At 49.4% G+C, this 22485-nt stretch overlaps 1 protein-coding gene across 3 annotated transcripts in view; it reads right to left on the minus strand.

Annotated features, from left to right (window-relative positions):
* The window catches only part of TBCD (tubulin folding cofactor D), a 2437462-nt gene that overhangs the window by 584565 nt on the left and 1830412 nt on the right, over window positions 1-22485 (minus strand). For all 3 annotated transcript variants that reach the window (XM_078654702.1, XM_078654704.1, XM_078654703.1), the window contains one exon: window positions 8238-8378. In XM_078654702.1, coding sequence (XP_078510828.1) covers window positions 8238-8378 — 141 coding nt within the window. The remainder of the gene's footprint in view (window positions 1-8237; window positions 8379-22485) is intronic.

Here is a 22485-nt window from a genome sequence, read left to right on the forward strand (position 1 = left end):
GTCACTAACAAAAATGTTACCTTCAGTAAGAGGCTCTATTTAACTGCAGATTTCTCACCTTTTGAATATTATCCCAGGTGTCAGACTGGAGCCAGAAACTCTTGAACAGTACCCCTGCGCCAGGAGGTGGCGGATCCTCGTTGACTTCGTTTCCCACCAGGAGAGAGATGTGCAGCGCTATATATGCGTTGTTGATCCAAAACTTGGGCTACTGTTCCTAATGAGACACGAATAGTGTCCCAAAAGAAGTTAAGTAGAGAGATATGTTCCTAGGTTCTTTTTACTCATTACCAACTTGAGACAGTCACAAGTTGTGTCTCTTGTTGCCCTCACACATCCTTGGGGATGTCATGCTTCATCACTGGGTGTTGCTCCTCGTAGGACCGGCGCTGCAATGCCCTATAGGTCCCCCTGGAGGGTCTCCTTAGCGGAGATCTTTTTATTTAGCCTTATGATGAGGGAGGGTGTGAGTCTTAAGAAGGGTCGTGAAAAGTGAGTGTGTGAATGAGTATTAAAACTGGCTAAGAGATACCATAAATATTTTTTAATGTGCTGGTTGGTTACCCTCTCAGAGTAAAAAAAAAACCTGTAGGTTGTTGTTACTAGTGGGGTAATAATGTTCCTTAGTAACTAAAAGGTCAACATGGTTCGCGCCTTATTGTGGTCAAGACGATCCTTGGCGCTTCATCAGGACGAATAGAATTATTTGTAAGTGGGAGATTCTGAGTAAGTTACCCCAATTGAAATAAGTGGTAGAGCGGTCCCCCTTGTGTTTTGTTGAGGGTGGCGCCAGCTCATGATAACCACTGGTATGCCGACCTAGAGAACTATTAAATTTGTTCAATAGGCTTCATAAGCTATTGCATGGCTGCCCGCACCATAACAGGGTTTTTTGCAAAGTACGCGAGTCTGCCACATCTACCATCAACGATGCGTGACTGGGTATAGGCATTACCCATGAGTATTGAAATAGTTGCTTTCAGACCTGTCAGTGTCTGCTGCCACTGAGCCAAAATCAGATCAATTGTACCCAGTGTGCAGATCTCTAGGTTGGAATCTTGTTAGACAGAAGAGCCCAGTTCACACAACAGGGAAAGGGAGGATCGGTAAGGAATCTGCTTTTAGAGTCTCTACTAGCAAGAAAATTACCATAAGTAAGTAACTTGACTTCTGATAGAATTTTCTAATCGCGGATTCCTCACTTTTTGAGTTGATACCAAAGCAGTACCTTCCAGAAGGTGGGTCTATGAACTGGCACTAACCATAAAGTCTTGCAGGATCGACTGGGTAAATTGCCCTTCTCGGTGGGCCTAGCTGTCTAGACAACCGTGCCCCGTGAACTTATGGAGCAATGCCCATTTAGCAGCCTGACAATTGTCCAGAAAAAATAATCAGTGAGCCCACACACTGTTAGCATTGTTGGCTCTGGTAGAATGAGCCCACAAATATCAGCGTGCTCCTTTCGGGCTATGGCTTTGCAGATCATACTAGAGTATGATCCAAAGCGACATGGTCCTTTTCTGCACAGTCTAGCCTTTCTTTACTCCATTAAGTTGGATAAAAAGTTGATTGTCCACCTGGTGTTCTCTGGTCTGTCAATGTAGAAGCTGCGAGATCTTTATAGATCCAGTCTCTTCTACTCATCAAGGGGTGAGGCAGAGAAAAGAACCCTAGAAAAGTAATGCGCCGATCCACATGAAACCATGTCACTAGCTTTGGAAGGAAGGAGGCTGGAGTCCACAGAACCAGTTTGTCTAGGTAGACAGTGATGAGGGCAGGGTTAACAGACAAGGCCTGCCTATAAGTCACTCACTCGGTGTACCCATGTCATGATGGCAAGAAAATTTGTCTTGAGGTTGGGCAGCCAGAGAAAACAATTATATAGAGGTTCAAAGGGCGCACACATACATAATGTGAGGACCACTTTTAAATCCCATTGGGGCACAACAAATAGAGAATGGGAAACATACATTATAATCTGCTGAGGAAACACAACAAAACTGGTGATTTGAATAACGAGAGCTGCTATGGCAACCGTTAAAAGGCCAAAAGAGGAGACAGGTACTCTTTAATGGTGCCCAAATGAAAGAATGCTGGCTCAGGGATTACACAAATGACAAAACTTCATACAGCATGGCATGGAGTGGGTCGATCTGTTTAAAAGCACACCAGGCTACTAACTTATACCTATGGTCTCTGATCTACACATCTCCTAAATAGCCCCAAGCCAGAAGTCTGTGTGTTCATGGTAGTGTAAGGAACTAGGCTTTCTGCTGACCCAATCGTGGGCCTGCGGCCACCACTGGAGAACGGTTGCAGTGTCCTCCGAAATAGGGACAAGATCGGAAAGATACTCCTGGTGCTGTGCCAACTTGGACTTCAGATCCTTCTGCAGGGCCCATGCTTGACCAATACGAAGCAGGAGGCCATTAGTCTCACCAGTTTCAGAGTCATCCTCAAGGAGGCACAGAAGAAGTTGAAACATTGGGATCATAACCTGAATGTGCTGGACTCTCTGTTCTAGAGGATTGGTGCAAAACTGCACTATGTCCAGAATGGTGTCAATGAAGGGGAGTAGCTGTGAAGAGTCAGGTGTGACTTCAGCACGTTGACAGTGAACCCCAAGAAAGTTAGGAGGATCGCCGTCATCTGGAGGTGGGTCAAAAACATCTGGGGAAAGTCAGCCTTGAACAGCAAGTTTTTGAGGTAAAGTAATACTGGGATCTTTGACTTCCAAAGATGTAATGCAAACAGCACCATCACTTAGGTGAACATCCAAAGGGCACTTTTGAGGCTAAAATGGAGCACAGTGAAATGAAAATTCTCCTGGCCCATGGTGGACCGCAGGTACTGCCTGTCTGCTTGCAGGACCAATGCCACCATCCTGTCACCAAGGTCGAGGGTAGCAAGACCTGGGCCCAGGTGAACATTGTGAATTTGCCCTTTTGCAGGAAGGCATTGCAAAGGCAGAGATCCAAGATGGGATAAAGGCCTTCATCTTAAATGGGCACTAAGAAATAGTAGGAATAGCAACCAAGACCCACTTCTGGCATTGACACCCTCTCCATGGATCCTTTAGCCAAAAATGCCAGCACTTTCTACTGTATTAGGGACAAGTGGTCCGCTGTCAGCTATTCTGGAGATAGTGGAAAGTGCAGCGGGTTTTCGAGGAATAGTAGAGTGTAACCCTTGGACACAAATTGCGGGACCCACTTGTTCGAAGTTATCGCCTACCACCCTGTGAGAAAATGTAGAACCCAGCCTCCGAGCGGGTGGCTGGGAATCGGCAAGGGGTTTCGGGGTTGCAGGAGCTGGAGGAGTGGGAGATTGGGCCACATGCAGCACCTGTTGTCCACATGTAAGGTGGGAGCTGTGGCCACGAAAAGACATACAAAGATTGGCTATATTTTTGGGGGATTCTGAAAGCCCACTACCATGGCCACTGAGGAGGCAAAATATATGGCGCAGCTATCACAGAGGAGCAGAAAGGCCCAGGGGAGGCCCCATGACTCTGCTGTCTTAAAGTGTTCCAGGGCTGACTCCGCTTTGTCCCCAAAAAGACACAAATCATCATATGGCATGTGCAAGAGACTTACCTGATATCACCTGAAACACCAGTGGACCATATCCAGGCATGCCTGTGAAGGGCTACACTCGTGCCTAAATCTCTGCCAACAAATTGATAATATCCAGTACCCAACTGATACAGAATATGGTGTATGGCCAATTTCCTCCAAGGCAGGGTATGGAAGCAAAGTCAGTCCAGTGTCTGGAGAGATATGCAGACTAATAGTGTTCTAGAGGTCCTCGTACCTAGTATCTTCCTAATAAGTCTAGGCACACTCATCCCCAGCATCATAGCCATGGTCTTAGTCCATACCAAACAACCCCCCAGAAATGTAGGTTGCTCTGGGACAAGGTTGGAATCTGGTCCGAAGTGGAATGGCTTTGGGAGTGCGATATAGTGGGACGGGGATGCCCCCTCAGGAGATCGAGAGTGGCAGGGTGGGGCCAAGTCCCACTTGGAAATCTTGTGTTATTGCTTGGACTTACCGGAGGATTTAGAGCTAAATGGCGACTTGTCTAGGTACCAGTCTCGGGAACGGGGTGGGGACCGGACTCTGGGCCTCACCGGTCCCAAAGCGGGTTATGCCATTAACAACTTTGCTCGCAGTTGACCTTGGAGTGTATCAAGGCACAATCACTGCAGATTTGAGAGGAAAAATAATCCCGTGCACACTGTAAAAAATGTTGAAAACATAGAAAAAAAATACAGCCTGAAGAGAAAGGAGGTAGCCTAAGATCCATGTCTGTTGGCACAAAAAGAAAGGAACTTGTGTCAGTGTCCATGGGTGGCACTAATATAGGCCAGCTCACGCCATGACTAGCACGGAACGGCATTGATGCGGAGCCGCGGCGCGCAGGGGTACTGCTGAAGACTTTTCAGATTCGTCCTAATGCCTGATGGAATATTCAAACAGTGAGCAATCTGTGGTCAGAAGTCTTTATCAGAACTTGACTTTAACGACACGTAGGGCCCGATGTAGGTAATCCCAGATTACCGATTCTTAAATACCAAATCATACCAATTCGGTATTTAAGAACTGGCAATCGGGATGTAGGTAATTTTACCGAATTAATTACCGAATCGGTATGATTCGGTAATTAATGAATCGGTATTTACCGATTCTGTAATTGCCATTGATTCCTATGGGCCTCGAGGCCCATAGGAATCAATGTCAATTACCGAATCGATAAATACTGATTCGGTAAAATTACCGAATTTGCAAGGGGGACAGGGTGTCACTTTGACACCCTGTTGCACCCCTGATTCTGGCTTGTGTGCCATGTGGCACACATACATGCCCTTAGGGCCCACAGGTGTACATGCACAGATGTGCATGTACACTGGGATTCGTTATTTACCATGAGATAGTAACGGCCGAAATCGGCCGTTACCGACCGGTATTTGGTGACCTACATCTGGCCCTTAAAGAGGTATCTTCACTAGGGTGACCAACCGTCCATAAATTGCACGGACAGTCCGTAAATTGGACCTCATGACTGTGAGGATCCTTTTTACGGACGCCTTTTGTCCGTAATTTTAGGCATTGCAGGGGAACAGAACTGTTCCACTGTGACAGGCCTCAGCTCCCCGATGGGCCTGTGGCGCACTCCTCAGTGGTTAGAGGCGGCAGACCCGGAAGCTGAGATCAGCCGTAGACCAGGGTTCGATTCCCCGCCTCGGCGGGTCTCGGGCTAAAAAACTTCCACGGACTCGACAATTCTCGCTCCGGTGCCTACTTGACTCACAGGGTCGCACTCTGCGACTCTGGGCAATAGCTTGCTTAATCTCCACTACGGCCCCTCGCGGCGGGATGCCTGGCTTTCACCTTGTGAATACCCTGCTGGGGTATCTCTCACAGGGGAATACCAGGACGGGTTCCCTAAGCAAGCGCCTTGAGACCCCTGGGTGAATCGTGCGCTATATAAATCGAAATACATTTACATTTACATTTACAGGCCTCAGCTCCCCGATGGGCCTGTGGCGCACTCCTTCTGAACCAAGAGCAGCCCCACCCCGCCCATTGTAATTCTGTGTGGGGCTGATTGCCACATACAGAATGACAATGGGTCAGTCTGAGCTGGCACAGCATGTGGTGGCTACCTCCAGCCTCAGTCCAGGGCAGTGCATTCTGTCACATGGACGTGCAAGAACGCCCATGCTGCTGCTTGGTGAGAATCCAGTTAACCAAAGGATTCGACGTCGAGCGAGGAGTCGGGGCAGCCGGAGGACGAGACTCGGAGTGAATTACGCACATATAAGCAAGAGGTCATTGGCTGTTTCTTGGATTTCCGGTTTTCAGCCGAAGGACCAATCAGATTTGGACCTCTCTGTTTCCAGAGCGGTCCGCCAAATGCAAAATGTCATTTTAAAATCAGGTCGAAGAGGAAGCAGCACACGGCTTACCATTACCATGCGGTGCCTTCGATATATGAATATTGATTGGTCCGCGTTTGAACAACATAGAGAGCCTATCAAAATGCTAAGACAGGCAACTCTCTCTAAGGTCCGCAGGCCTACTTCTTATTCTTGCGCACCGCACTGGGTCATCACCTCCCCCTCGGCTCAGAACAGCACGAGGCAACGACGGAGAGGTAGGTGCGCTTTAGGCTGCGTAAGTAATTTTTGTCCAGTCCACATTTTCCATAATTATCAAACCGACAAGAGATACAAGTAGCGCACTATCTAGAGCTATGACAGCGCCTAAATGTGTTCATCCCTCCGACGTGTAACATCGGACTTTATTTCCGGAGGGTGGGATTTTCGTACAGATAAAAAGGTAACTCTGCACATGCTGATGATTGAAAAGAACGCACTAAGAGAAAAGCGTGTCATTTGTATTCTTTTTGGAAGGCTACGGATACATTTCTGTCATTGTTATTGACTATGGGGAGGTCACTTTTGCAACATTGTATCCTTCCATAAACGTCATCCTTCCTTTGGCCGCCCTCCTTGCCAATTTGTATCTGTACTGGAACATCAATTTGGATGTACTGATCCAATCAATATGATGAACTAAAACACATTATTTGAATTGATTCTTTTTAGTGCATGGCCTCCTTTATCCTGAGCCGTTGCCAGGTGAGGTGAGGTTTCTCATCCCAAAAATTTGGGTAAGTTATAAATAAAAACACAGTGTATAAATGTATGCATATACATAAACATATGATAATTGTTGTAATCACCATAACTCTCTGCTGTGTGGTTTTCTCTGTTTTTGTGTTGTTCCACAGGAGATAATACACCACTTTTAAGATTGTCTGTAGTTTGTCTTACACAGCACGAAAAGTAAGTGTTGCAGTAGTGATTTATAGGTCCGGACGAAAACCTGTGAAGGCTGAAACATGTTGACCACACAACATCTATGGTAAATAGCAAACCATTCTTTCTGCTATTATCACTCTGCTTTTAATCATACCATCTTGATGGGCAGACCTAATAAAGTTTCCTTATTGACATCAAGATAGGTATTTTTAATCACTTGGATTACCATTCTTTCTGTCTCAAATATTCTTTTACACTTTTTCGAGCACTGCAACTAAGCCCTATCAGCCTTCAAACTCTATCATCCTCTCTGGTTGAGGGTTCAACCATTGGGTCCTAAGCTAGCCTCAAGTTCTCCTTGAGGAAGGGCTGATTGGACACCATTTTTCGAACATGAAATCCCAGATGACGAAGTTCCACTATTGAGTGGGCTGATGGGTACTTTTTATGGGTTCTCATTCTGAAGTGGGTTCTTATTCTGAACTGTATTTCAATACTCACTATCCTCTGTGTGTCTCCTGTACTATAGTAATCTTTTAGTTCCAGCTACCTCTGTAGAATACTTTACAGGCTCTGCATTGTGTTTGGATCAAACAAAGACCTGTGGCATCTTCCGTGTGTTTAATTGTACAGTTGGGGGACAAGATACCACAAGGTCTATAAACTAATTCCCCTTGGGCCCTTCTCCACTCTGTTGTTCTAAGTATGGACATGGATAGGCACACAGATGGAAGGACAGAATGAATGGTGAAAGACTGAATGATGGATGAAAGTATGATTACACATTGTAAGCCCCATTATTGTAAGCAACATTTCCTACACATTGACTTTCACATTTATATGAGTGATTGTCTCTATATAATATGTGTGTGTTGTAACACACTCCAACATTATGTTCCACATACTTGGGATGAGTAGCACTATAGAAGAAATTAAATACACATGAGTGAGGGTCTATGTGAATATGAGGGGCGCCATTGGAGGGTGGTATCAAGGCCAGACTGGCCGGACCGGGCCTCAGGCGTTTTCTCTGGGAGCTGGAAGGGTGGGGGCGGTTTTGTTACCACAAAAAGACCTGCACTTTTGCTTAAAGCTGTGCGCATACTGACAAACCATGAAGTGCACAATTGTATCAACCTAATATAAACTTATTTTCACTTGTACTTTAGTAGTTGTCTATTTACTTACTTATATACTACTGCGCAACCTTCTCTGATGTGTCTGTAAAACTTACCTTTTGTCCTGAATTTTGACCTCCTGTCCTGAATTTTTGTCCTGAATTTGGACCCTTTGTCCTGAATTTTTACACTCACTGTCCTGAATTTGCACCCATGCCAGTTGGTCACCCTAATCTTAACATAAATATTCTGACTGCTGTAAGAACAATTTGAGGTCTTAGATGTCTTACCAAGCCCCAAAATCTCCTCGGCTGTCCGTTGTGTAGTCATGCATACAATTAATGAATGTATTATAAAGCTGGGGAACGTTGTCTTTGCAGAGAGCATCCGATGGCGAGCCCCCTGCTTTTACACCGACAGTCTTGCAAACCCTGAAACAAAGACACGAGGTGAAAAGATTATGAAGTCACTCGCATTGCAAAATACTGGCTACTTAATATTGCTTGAAAAAGCAATTGGGAAATGAGAAAGAGAGTAAAGTATAACTATCAACTTAAGGCAATAAGTGAACAAAGGCACTGTATAAATTAGGCATATGGAAAAACTTGCATCAAAGCTTCAACAGAATCATAACGAGCGGAAGTGGATACTTTACCAAACAAGCATTTGCAATGCCATAGGTCTTGCATTAGGAAAGTTTGGGCTTTTGGTAATGTAAATGACACATTTTTTTATTTATGTGTTGGTTTTGAAAATAGTGAAATTAATAGCTTTGTCATTTACAATGCCAATTGCTATAACTTTTGCAAATGTGACACCTATAGCATTTGTAATGCAATATGTGTTGTATTTACGTGGCTTAGATGTATTGATATTACAAATAACAATGGCTTTTAATTTTTTTTAAATAATACTTAAATAAAAGTTATTGTAATTTATAATGGCAATAGCTTAAACTTTTGTAAATAACGTTTGTGAAGATTATGTTCAGTGTATTTTATTGTGACGAAAATACAAGAACAGAAGTGAAATATTAACATCTTTTTGTGACATTTGTAATAATGCTTGAAACATTGATAGAATATATTTGAACCAGTTGTTGTTGAATGGTTGCACAGATTGATGCTGTGGTGGCGCTGAGTGATGTTGTGGTGGCGACAAATGATGCTGTGGCGTTCAGTGATCCTGTGGTAGTGCATAGTGATGTTGTGGTGCCCCTGAGAGATGCGATAGATAGAGTGAGTGCGATAGATAGAGTGAGTGCGATAGATAGATAGAGGGAGGGCGATAGATAGATAAGAGTGAGGGCAATAGATAGATAAGAGTGAGGGCGATAGATAGAGTGAGGGCGAAAGATAGATAGAATGAGGGCGATCGATAGATAGAGTGATGGCGATAGAGTGAGTGCTATAGTTAGACACATAGAGTGAGGGCGATAGATAGATAGACAGATAGATAGAGTGAGGGCGATAGAGTGAGGGCGATAGATTAGTAGAGTGAGGGCGATAGATAGAGTGAGGGCGATAGAGTGAGGGCGATAGATAGAGTGAGGGCAATAGATAGAGTGAGGGCAAGTTATAGATAGAGTGGGGGCGATAGATAGATAGAGTGAGGGCGATAGATAGATAGAGTGAGGGCGATAGATAGAGTAAGGACGATAGATAGATAGAGTGAGGGTGATAGATAGAGTGAGGGTGATAGAGGAAGGGCGAGAGATAGCTAGAGTGAGGGCGATAGAGTGAGGGCGATAGAGTGAGGGCGATAGAGTGAGGGCGATAGAGTGAGGGCGATAGAGTGAGGGCGATAGATAGAGTGAGGGCGATAGATAGAGTGAGGGCGATAGATAGAGTGAGGGCGATAGATAGAGTGAGGGCGAAAGATAGATAGAATGAGGGCGATCGATAGATAGAGGGATGGCGATAGAGTGAGTGCTATAGTTAGACACAGAGTGAGGGCGATAGATAGATAGACAGATAGATAGAGTGAGGGCGATAGAGTGAGGGCGATAGATTAGTAGAGTGAGGGCGATAGATAGAGTGAGGGCGATAGAGTGAGGGCGATAGATAGAGTGAGGGCGATAGATAGAGTGAGGGCAATAGATAGAGTGAGGGCAAGTTATAGATAGAGTGGGGGCGATAGAGAGATAGAGTGAGGGCGATAGATAGATAGAGTGAGGGCGATAGATAGAGTAAGGACGATAGATAGATAGAGTGAGGGTGATAGATAGAGTGAGGGTGATAGAGGAAGGGCGACAGATAGCTAGAGTGAGGGCGATAGAGTGAGGGCGATAGAGTGAGGGCGATAGAGTGAGGGGGATAGAGTGAGGGCGATAGATAGAGTGAGGGCGATAGATAGAGTGAGGGCGATAGATAGAGTGAGGGCGATAGATAGAGTGAGGGCGATAGATAGAGTGAGGGCGATAGATAGAGTGAGGGCGATAGATAGAGTGAGGGCGATAGATAGAGTGAGGGCGATAGATAGAGTGAGGGCGATAGATAGAGTGAGGGTGATAGATAGAGTGAGGGCGATAGATAGATAGAGTGAGGGCGATAGATAGATAGAGTGAGGGCGATAGATAGATAGAGTGAGGGCGATAGATAGATAGAGTGAGGGCGATAGATAGATAGAGTGAGGGCGATAGATAGATAGAGTGAGGGCGATAGATAGATAGAGTGAGGGCGATAGATAGATAGAGTGAGGGCGATAGATAGATAGAGTGAGGGCGATAGATAGATAGAGTGAGGGCGATAGATAGATCGAGTGAGGGCAATAGATAGATCGAGTGAGGGCGATAGAGTGAGGGCGATAGAGTGAGGGCGATAGAGTGAGGGCGATAGAGTGAGGGCGATAGAGTGAGGGCGATAGAGTGAGGGCGATAGAGTGAGGGCGATAGAGTGAGGGCGATAGAGTGAGGGCGATAGAGTGAGGGCGATAGAGTGAGGGCGATAGAGTGAGGGCGATAGAGTGAGGGCGATAGAGTGAGGGCGATAGAGTGAGGGCGATAGAGTGAGGGCGATAGAGTGAGGGCGATAGAGTGAGGGCGATAGCTAGAGTGAGGGCGATAGATAGAGTGAGGGCGATAGATAGAGTGAGGGCGATAGATAGAGTGAGGGCGATAGATAGATAGAGTGAGGGCGATAGATAGAGTAAGGACGATAGATAGATAGAGTGAGGGCGATAGATAGAGTGAGGGTGATAGAGGAAGGGCGATAGAGTGAGGGCGATAGAGTGAGGGCGATAGATAGAGTGAGGGCGATAGATAGAGTGAGGGCAATAGATAGATAGAGTGAGGGCGATAGAGTGAGGGCGATAGAGTGAGGGCGATAGAGTGAGGGCGATAGAGTGAGGACGATAGAGTGAGGACGATAGATAGAGTGAGGGCGATAGATAGAGTGAGGGCGATAGATAGAGTGAGGGCGATAGATAGATAGAGTGAGGGCGATAGATAAAGGGCGATAGATAGATAGAGTGAGGGCGATAGATAGAGTGATGGCGATAGAGTGAGTGCTATAGTTAGACACATAGAGTGAGGGCGATAGATAGATAGACAGATAGATAGATAGAGTGAGGGCGATAGAGTGAGGGCGATAGATTAGTAGAGTGAGGGCGATAGATAGAGTGAGGGCGATAGAGTGAGGGCGATAGATAGAGTGAGGGCAATAGATAGAGTGAGGGCAAGTTATAGATAGAGTGGGGGCGATAGATAGATAGAGTGAGGGCGATAGATAGATAGAGTGAGGGCGATAGATAGAGTAAGGACGATAGATAGATAGAGTGAGGGTGATAGATAGAGTGAGGGTGATAGAGGAAGGGCGAGAGATAGCTAGAGTGAGGGCGATAGAGTGAGGGCGATAGAGTGAGGGCGATAGAGTGAGGGCGATAGAGTGAGGGCGATAGAGTGAGGGCGATAGATAGAGTGAGGGCGATAGATAGAGTGAGGGCGATAGATAGAGTGAGGGCGATAGATAGAGTGAGGGCGATAGATAGAGTGAGGGCGATAGATAGAGTGAGGGCGATAGATAGAGTGAGGGCGATAGATAGAGTGAGGGCGATAGATAGAGTGAGGGCGATAGATAGAGTGAGGGCGATAGATAGAGTGAGGGCGAAAGATAGATAGAATGAGGGCGATCGATAGATAGAGTGATGGCGATAGAGTGAGTGCTATAGTTAGACACATAGAGTGAGGGCGATAGATAGATAGACAGATAGATAGAGTGAGGGCGATAGAGTGAGGGCGATAGATTAGTAGAGTGAGGGCGATAGATAGAGTGAGGGCGATAGAGTGAGGGCGATAGAGTGAGGGCGATAGATAGAGTGAGGGCAATAGATAGAGTGAGGGCAAGTTATAGATAGAGTGGGGGCGATAGAGAGATAGAGTGAGGGCGATAGAGAGATAGAGTGAGGGCAATAGAGAGATAGAGTGAGGGCGATAGATAGAGTAAGGACGATAGATAGATAGAGTGAGGGTGATAGATAGAGTGAGGGTGATAGATAGAGTGAGGGTGATAGATAGAGTGAGGGCGATAGATAGAGTGAGGGCGATAGATAGAGTGAGGGCGATAGATAGATAGAGTGAGGGCGATAGAGTGAGGGCGATAGAGTGAGGGCGATAGAGTGAGGGGGATAGAGTGAGGGCGATAGATAGAGTGAGGGCGATAGATAGAGTGAGGGCGATAGATAGAGTGAGGGCGATAGATAGATAGAGTGAGGGCGATAGATAGATAGAGTGAGGGCGATAGATAGATAGAGTGAGGGCGATAGATAGATAGAGTGAGGGCGATAGATAGATCGAGTGAGGGCGATAGATAGATCGAGTGAGGGCGATAGATAGATCGAGTGAGGGCGATAGATAGATCGAGTGAGGGCGATAGATAGATCGAGTGAGGGCGATAGATAGATCGAGTGAGGGCGATAGAGTGAGGGCGATAGAGTGAGGGCGATAGAGTGAGGGCGATAGAGTGAGGGCGATAGAGTGAGGGCGATAGAGTGAGGGCGATAGAGTGAGGGCGATAGAGTGAGGGCGATAGAGTGAGGGCGATAGAGTGAGGGCGATAGAGTGAGGGCGATAGAGTGAGGGCGATAGAGTGAGGGCGATAGAGTGAGGGCGATAGAGTGAGGGCGATAGAGTGAGGGCGATAGAGTGAGGGCGATAGAGTGAGGGCGATAGAGTGAGGGCGATAGAGTGAGGGCGATAGAGTGAGGGCGATAGAGTGAGGGCGATAGAGTGAGGGCGATAGAGTGAGGGCGATAGAGTGAGGGCGATAGAGTGAGGGCGATAGAGTGAGGGCGATAGAGTGAGGGCGATAGAGTGAGGGCGATAGAGTGAGGGCGATAGAGTGAGGGCGATAGATAGAGTGAGGGCGATAGATAGATAGAGTGAGGGCGATAGATAGATAGAGTGAGGGCGATAGATAGATAGAGTGAGGGCGATAGATAGATAGAGTGAGGGCGATAGATAGATAGAGTGAGGGTGATAGATAGAGTAAGGACGATAGATAGATAGAGTGAGGGCGATAGATAGAGTGAGGGTGATAGAGGAAGGGCGATAGAGTGAGGGCGATAGAGTGAGGGCGATAGATAGATAGAGTGAGGGCGATAGATAGATAGAGTGAGGGCGATAGATAGATAGAGTGAGGGCGATAGATAGATAGAGTGAGGGCGATAGAGTGAGGGCGATAGAGTGAGGGCGATAGAGTGAGGGCGATAGAGTGAGGGCGATAGAGTGAGGGCGATAGAGTGAGGGCGATAGAGTGAGGGCGATAGAGTGAGGGCGATAGAGTGAGGGCGATAGAGTGAGGGCGATAGAGTGAGGGCGATAGAGTGAGGGCGATAGAGTGAGGGCGATAGAGTGAGGGCGATAGATAGAGTGAGGGCGATAGATAGAGTGAGGGCGATAGATAGATAGAGTGAGGGCGATAGATAGAGTAAGGACGATAGATAGATAGAGTGAGGGCGATAGAGTGAGGGCGATAGATAGATAGAGTGAGGGCGATAGATAGATAGAGTGAGGGCGATAGAGTGAGGGCGATAGAGTGAGGGCGATAGAGTGAGGGCGATAGATAGAGTGAGGGCTGTCGTGTTTTGGCAGCTCCTGAGTTAGCGTTTAGCACAGCTACACGGTCTTTTCTGTTAACTTGACCAAAACGAACGGGGGCCATTTTGAATCCCTCTGACTTCCGTTTCAATGAACACGCTGCCTCGTGGTCAGTGTGCCCTTTTGTCCTTTCTCGATACCCATGGTCACTAGTCTGCTCGGCAACAAGCTATTTTTAGTACTGGTCAAGCGCACATGCGCATTACGCACCAATTGGTCACTCTTCAGGAATGCTCATGCTAACTGACCAGTGCTGTTGAAACTCCTCCCACATGTTGGCTGTGTTCCAAAAATGACCTTATATGTACCTAAAATGTGTAACTTGTAACCGCCTATCTTTTTATTGCTATTAAACTATATAAAAGAGGTCGCGCACCGATGTTCGGTGTGCTACTTCTTACATTACCGAAGGGTGCTGTAGGAATGTATCACCACCCCATGGGGTCTTAATAAAATTGTCTTTTACCTTTTCCAGTGTCCGTGCCAACTTCTATATCAAGGTGTTCGAGAGTTTAGCAGAGTATGTAGGCCTGATTTGAACCCAATACGACAATTGGCGACCACGAAGGGACTCATCGGCGACTCGGATGCCCGAAGGAAAGGTCGTGACGAAGGTTAGGAAACTCGCCATGGACGCGATCGCTGCCATTGAGTGACCCGAGTCTCGGCACCCACGGTGCGTTTTCCCGTCCTTCCGATCTGACCTTCCAGGTGGCGCCGGTCCTCGACTGAGATTCTGATCTTGGATTGTCGTGATGTGCCGTTTTGGCTGATTCGACCACAGAACTTGGCAGTTGGACTTTGGACGTTTGAAAAGAAAATTGGTAAGCTTTTGAGTGGTGAGGTAGTCTACTGACACTTACTGTGGCTTTTTGAAACTTTGATTTTGAATTTGAATTTGTTAGCTAACGTTTTGAATCTATGAATTTGAATTTGAATATGTGAAGTGCACCTCACATAGGCAGGCATGTAGGGATATTTCTCTGATTTATTTGATTTGAATAGTGCACCGTGTTAGGTGTCATTTTGTAGTATCGCGGTTTCGTGGTACTTTTTGAAACATGCCTGTTTTTAGCACACTCCGTAGGATGTGCTGTTCTGAAAATGGTACCAATTATCGATTAAGTGAAAAACAGCCGGCTCCCCCAGAGGGGACTCCAAATCGTGAAATGTATGTTAAATACGGTATTCCACCTATAATGTATAGTGCATTATGGCATAAGTATACTAAGACTGATCGTGAGTTACAGTGGCCACTATATGGGTCGTTTGACCTTCGAAAGGTACAATATGTAGAGCAGTGCTTGTTTCAGCGAAGGTCTAGACAAGATATGTTTGATTGTGTGCGTACGTGGGAGAAAGAGGTGCGTGAACGAGCGAAGCGTGAGGAAGCCTTGGCGGAGAAAGTGCAGCGGAAGGCTGCACATGACAAAGCTTTACAGCTACAGGAGAAGGAATTACAGGAAAAGAAAGAGAGGGAGAGACGAGAACGTAATCTACAGGTTAATGGTCAATTCCCTATCAGGCGTCCTCTCTATCCAGTCCTTACTAATGAAACGGATGATTTTTCATTACTAGATCGTTGTCCGCCTCCGTACGTCGCACCTACGGCTCCGAACGAGGACTCGGACGAGGATAGTGATCGAACACAGCGTACCAGGTTATATACGGAACGAGCTACGGAATTGCGCTCGATTGCGCGAAAGCTAAATAGTAATACTGTTACTGTTTCTGATGTTACTAAACAAATGGAACAGTGGTCTGATAAGGAACGACTGTATTTTTTAGATCATTTTGGAGATGAAGTTGTTGAGCGATATAGAAAATATTCTCTCGAGTTAGAACCTAAGGAGATATCCAAGGATCGTGAGAATTTTCGTAAAGGTCTTTTTGTTCTTTCAGATGCGGACGACTTCTTCAAGCGTTTGCTTGAACTGCGTAATGAGACGACACGGCTACGGGAGTTGGAAAAATCGAAGAATTCGTCTACGTCCGGAGCAACGGGGATATCCAAAGAATGCCCTATCTTTGAAACAGATAAGATCGCTGCGATTAATGTTAGACCTATGCGAGAAGCTGCGCCTTTATATGTCCCTCATAAAGGGGATGGCACAGATGATGATAAAAGCTCCAAAGACGCGAAAGGGTATTTTGTATATAATTGGGTTTATACGCCTTGGAATAGAGCAGATGTTATGGCGCTTAAGAATGCGTTACCTGATCCCCGTAAAAACCCTGCGGCTTTTTATGAAAATGTTGAAAGTGCAATCTCTTCATGTATCATGACGTTAGTTGATATTGATCTATTTTTCGGGTTGATATTGCCCCCTGATATGTGGAGATTAATTCGTAGGTTTGATGACCAGACGACTCTCGGGGCCACTTGGAAAGATATTGTTCAGGCTGATTTAGATAGAGAACCAGCATGTAAACCGTGTAAATTAATATTAGACCTTCCAGGTGCCATACTAACAAAATTAAAGACTCTTGCTCCCGCTAAAAAGATTGATTGGACTATATTAGCCTCGTGTAAGCAGAAAGCGGATGAATCAGTTTCTGATTTTTTCTCTCGCTTCGAGGAAGCGTTCCATGATTACAGTGGTCAATTATTGACAGAAGATACTGGCAGGCATCTATTCGTTGATAAGTATGTAGCTAATCTCCTACCGGAGATTGCGAAACGATTAAAAGCGAGTGAAAGTTCATGGACCACAGCAACCCCTGCTTCTTTATTGACTATGGCTCAATATTATGAAAGACAGGAATTGGAGGCGAAAGAAAGTAGTGAAAAGAAGGCGAAGGAATTGAAGACGAAGGTAATGTTAGCTCAGGTTCAGGCTACGAGAGGGACCAATAGAGGAGGGCGAGGATCATACAATAATGCTCCTCCCCCTCGTTCTGACATTTCTGTGAATCAATGTGCATACTGCAAACAGTTTGGGCATTGGATTGCAGACTGCCCGGTGTTTCGAGAGCAGCGTAATTTGAGGGGACGAGGAAGTGGGAGATCTAGGAATTATTATGGAGGGTCAAGAGGAGGTTATGGCACGAATGATCGAGGAGGCTATGGCATGAATGACCGTGGAGGATATGGAGCAAGGGGTCGTGGTCAGTCAGATTATAATACGTTTGATAACCGCTGTTAGACGGACCGGGAGGGTCGGCCGAGGATACGGGGAGAGGTCTCCGGGGAGAGCCGTCTCCAGTAAATCGTACAGACAAGTAACTTCCCCCCCACAGACGGACACCACACAATGATAAAGTTCAACGATACTTTATAGACAATTCTTCAAGTACGGTAGAATGGTACAAGGAGGTCTGGACTCAGGGGTCCCCTCTATTCTGGTCTCTGTTTGGGAAAAGGGTAGCGGGACAGTCTTGTTACCAAAACGATGGAAAATAGCTCTCAATCCTCGAGCTCGGTGGTGTAGATGAACGGGCCGCGGCGGAGCCAGCAGGTCCCGAGATGGATGAAGGCAGACGACGGTCCGCGGCAGAGCCAGCAGGTCCCGATGAAGGTGGTGGTTACAAACGGTCCGCGGCTACGCCAGCAGGTCCCGACGATGATGAAGGATAGGGTGGTTCCCAAAGCCGCGGCAGCGCCAGCAGGCAAGACGAGGGTGCACAAGACAGAGCTACGGCAGCGCCAGTAGTCCGTCAAGGATGAGTTCTTCTTTGCGTCTCTCGACTCCAAGATACAACTCCCGTCCTGCTCTGGAGCTGCCCCAGTTATAGGGCTGGTGTGCTTTGATGTCCGGACCCTCGCACTTGGAGGTCGGGAGGTCCGGGATGAGGGGGTTCAGACACCCAGCAGGGGGGTGGAGCCAGCGTCCGGGGAGGCGATGGGCGAGCGGCACTTGGCGGGTGAGAGCCATCGACACCTCCTGCTCCCATTGACTGACCAAGTAGCCCGCTCACCTCCTGGGTGGATGTTGGTGCCGGAATGTCTGAGGCCTGGCCAGGCCCAGGGTTGAGGTCGATCGGGGGCCAGGCGGCCTCGTGGTGGAGTGTCCAAGATGGCGCCCAGGATGGGCGCGCAGGCCGGTAGTGGGTCGGCCTACGGGGTCAACAGGTTCGAGTGTAGGGGTCCCTGCGGGGACGGTGGACGTGCAATGGTGGTGTGTGGTACTTGCGTGGCTGGTTCGGGCCTGGTTGGGCCGGGGGAGAGCGGCCCTTCATGTGGCCTGTCCAACATGCGTCCCCCCCAGCTGAAGGCGGGGAGAGTTACCCGTTCTCTTGGGGACTCTTCGCGTCGAGGCGGAAGAACCGGGACAGGCCATCTGCGTTGGCGTGATCGGGCCCAGGCCGATGTTCAACTGTGAAGTCCATCCCTTGTAGGGAGATGGACCAGCGTAGTAACTTCGGGTTTTCCCCCCGCATCTGCATCAGCCACTGCAGGGGTCGGTGGTCGGTCTGTACCCGAAAGGGTGTGCCAAAAAGGTAGGGCCGGAGCTTCTTGAGGGCCCATACCACCGCGAAGGCCTCCCTCTCTATGGTGCTCCAGCGTTGTTCCCGTGGTAGGAGTCGCCGGCTGATGAAGGCCACCGGCTGGTCATGGCCTTCGGTGTTCACTTGGGACAGGACTGCCCCAATGCCATGGTCGGAGGCATCCGTCTGGACGATGAACTCCCGGCTGTAGTCGGGGGCCTGGAGCACAGGGGCGGAGCACATGGCGGCTCTCAATTGTTCAAATGCAGCTTGACACTCTGGGGTCCAGTTGACTTTCTGGGGCTGATTTTTTGACGTGAGCTCTGTGAGGGGCCTCACGATAGTACCATAGTCTTTCACGAACCTTCGGTAATAGCCCGTGAGGCCCAGGAAGGCTCGTACCTCGGTCTGGGTAGTGGGGGGCTGCCAGGACTGGATGGCGGCAATTTTTAGCTGCAGAGGGGCCACCAGGCCGCTTCCCACCTGGTGCCCGAGGTAGGTTACAGACCCTTGCCCAATTTGACATTTGCTGGCCTTGATCGTGAGGCCAGCTTGCTGAAGGGCGTGCAGTACTGCTCGGAGGTGGTGGAGGTGCTCGGACCACTGGTTGCTGTATACAGCGATGTCGTCTAAGTAGGCGGCGCTGAATCCTTCGAGCCCCGCCAGGACCTGATTGACGAGCCGTTGGAATGTTGCTGGGGCATTCTTCATGCCGAAGGGCATGACTGTGAAATGGTAATGGCCATCGGGCGTGGAAAAGGCAGAACGTTCTTGTGCCCGGGGTGTGAGGCCGATTTGCCAGTAGCCCGCCGTCAGGTCGAAGATACTGAGGTAGCGGGCAGCTCCCATGCGGTCGATTAGTTCATCTGCCCGGGGGATGGGATGTGCGTCTGTCCTGGTGACCGCATTCAAGCCCCGGTAGTCGACGCAGAACCGGAGTTCTGGTGTGGTGCCGGGGGCAGCTGCCTTGGGGACCAGTACTACAGGGCTGGCCCAGGGGCTGTCTGAGGGCTCGATGACCCCGAGCGTGAGCATTTTGGCTACTTCCTCCTGGATGCAGGCCCGTACCCGATCTGGCACGCGGTAGGCCCGGTGGCGGATAGGGGGGCTGTCCCCCGTGTCCACATCGTGCGTACACCAGGAAGTGACACCTGGGGTGAGGGAGAACAGGCTGGCGAATTGTGATAGGAGAACTTGGCACTCCTGGTGTTGCTCTCGGGTGAGGGCCTCTGAGAGTCGGACCCCATCTACGGAACCGTCTTTCTCCCGCGTTCGTAGGAGGTCCGGGAGGGGCTCGGAGTCCTCTTCAGCCCCATTGTCTGTGGCCATCAGGAGGCTGAGTTCTGTCCGTACAAAGTGCGGTTTCAGTCTGTTAGCGTGGAGGACCCGGAGGGGGTTCCGGGAAGATTCCAAGTCGATGAGATAGGTAGCCGGACCCTTGCGCTCGACCACCTTGAAGGGCCCTGTCCACTTGTCTTGTAGGGCGCAGGGTTCGGTGGGGGACATCACCCATACCTGTTGCCCAGGTTCAAACTCGATGGAGGAGGCATTCCGGTCATACCACCTTTTCATGTCCTCCTGACTGGCCTCTAGGTTGGCTTTTGCTAGTTCTCGGAATCGCCGGGTCTGGTTGCGGAGTGTTAGGAGGTAGCGGAACACATCTGGTGGGTTCTTTAGAGGGGGCATCTCCCAGCCTTCCTTACCTAGGCTGAGCGGCCCGCGCACGGGGTGTCCATACAGCAGTTCAAATGGGCTGAAGCCCAGGGACTTCTGGGGAACCTCTCGATATGCGAAAAGAAGGCACGGCAACAGTACATCCCACTGGCGACGGAGGGGCAATTCCAACCCCCCGATCATCCCTTTGAGCGTGCGGTTGAACCGCTCAACGAGTCCGTTTCCTTGAGGGTGATAGGGGGTCGTGAACCGGTAGGTAACCCCGCACTGTTGCCAGAGAGATTTCATGTATTTCGAAATAAAGTTCGTGTCTCTGTCACTGACGACCTCCCGGGGGAAGCCCACCCGGGAGAAGATCCCCATCAGAGCCCGGCCGACTACCGGGGCTGTCACAGTCCGCAGGGGAACAGCCTCCGGGTAGCGGGTGGCGTGGTCCACTAGCACCAGGATGAATCGATGGCCTTGTTTTGTGCGCGGGTCCAGGGGCCCTACGATATCGATTCCGACCCTCTCGAACGGGGTGGTGACCACGGGAAAAGGTTGCAGGGGGGCTTTCAGTTTGCGGCCGCTCTTCCCACTGGCTTGGCACGTGGGGCAAGATCGGCAATGCTGGTGTACATTGTCCCTCATTTTGGGCCAGAAGAAGTGGGTCACCAGGCGGCTATAGGTTTTGTCTTGACCCAAGTGTCCTGCCAGGGGGACATCGTGGGCCAGGTTTAGCAGAAAGTCTCTAAAACGGAGGGGTACCACTAGGACTCGGCTGGCCCCCAGCTCCGCGATTCTTTGCTCACTGTACAGCAGATCATTGTCCCAGTAGACCCAGTGAGTTCCGGAGGTATCCCCTGCGCTTTGGGCTAGCGCTTGCTGGCGGAGTCCCTCGAGGGACGGATAGGTCCTTTGTTCTTGGCGAAATTGTTCTTGCGTGGGCCCCCCCTCTTGAGGCCACTGGTCGAGGTTAGCGAGGTCTGGAGGTTGAGCTGGTTCGGGGGGGACGTCACGGTCGGTGGTTTCGGCGGGGGCGACCGGAGGCGGTGGCGCCGGCCATTCGAGTTCCTCTGGGCGGGTGTTGGCACGGGCGGTCATGGACCGGGTGGTGACGCACGCCCAGTCCGGGACGCCCAGCATCCCCAGGTGCTCTTTTCGTTCGACTGCTGCCCATGGAGAGCTTTCCAGGTCATTACCCAGGAGGCAGTCTACGGGGGCATCATCTCGGACCGTCACCTTCAACATGCCGGAGACCCCTCCCCATTCGAAGGGGACGCAGGCCATCCGACACAGACTTTCTGAGTTATCGGCTGAACGTACAGGGCAGAGAACGTTTGGTAAGTATTGTTCGGGGGTCACCAGGTGACAGCGGACGGCTGTTACACTGGCCCCAGTGTCACGAAGGGCTTCCGCCCGGCGTCCATTGATGCCCACCCATTGGCTGTACTTCTGGGTATTAGCGGGTAGGGGGACCCGCGGGACCATGTCTCTCCCCCCTAGGCAGGCGAGAGCCATGGCGGCTGGCTCCCATTCTGGGTGTTCCTGTTCATATTCTTCTTGTTCCTCTGAGATCCGTTCCTCCCCCAGAGCAGCAGCGGCTACTTGGCGGGGTCTTGGGCTCTGGTACTGGGGGCAGTTTGGGTCGTTTGCATAGTGTCCGACTCGTTGACATCGATGGCAGGTAACATTGGCTCGAGGTCCCGGTCGCGCTGGGGTGCTGCACCGGTTGGACGGGGGGGTGGGGCTGATAGTGGGGGTGACCGGAGCGTTGCTTCTTCCGCGTCCTTGGCCTCCACCTCCTCGGGGACGGTGCTGACCATTGTTGTTCCGGTTCTGTTCGGAGGACCCATTTCGACTCACTCTGGTGATCTCCCACCGGTCAGCTTCGGCTGCGAGCTGCCGGGGATCCGTTAACTTGCTGTCGAGGAGGTGCTGGCGAAGTTCAATGAAGCAATTGTTCGACAGATGCTCCCATACCATAAGATTGAACAGTTGTTCGTAGGTTGTGACCTTGCTTCCTTTGATCCAGCCCTCGAAGGCTCGGCTAAAGTAATTGACATAGTCCACCCAAGTTGTACCTGGGATGCGGGTGCAGTCTCGGAACCTCTGACGGTACATCTCGGGTGTGAGGCCATAGCGGGTGAGGAGTGCCGCTTTCATATGGTCATAGGAGGTCATCTGCTGGTCCGGGAGTTGCAGCAGGGCGTCGCGGCCCTCATTGAGGAATCTCCCCCACAGACCGGCCCCCCAATCGCTTCTATCGATCCGGTGTGCAGTCATAGCGATTTCATAGGCCTTAAACCATTGCTGGATGTCGTCCTCTCGGAAGTATTCTCGAACGACATCCTTGGGGATGT

The sequence above is a fragment of the Lissotriton helveticus genome, chromosome 7, assembly GCF_964261635.1.
Source record: "Lissotriton helveticus chromosome 7, aLisHel1.1, whole genome shotgun sequence".
NCBI lineage: Eukaryota > Metazoa > Chordata > Amphibia > Caudata > Salamandridae > Lissotriton > Lissotriton helveticus.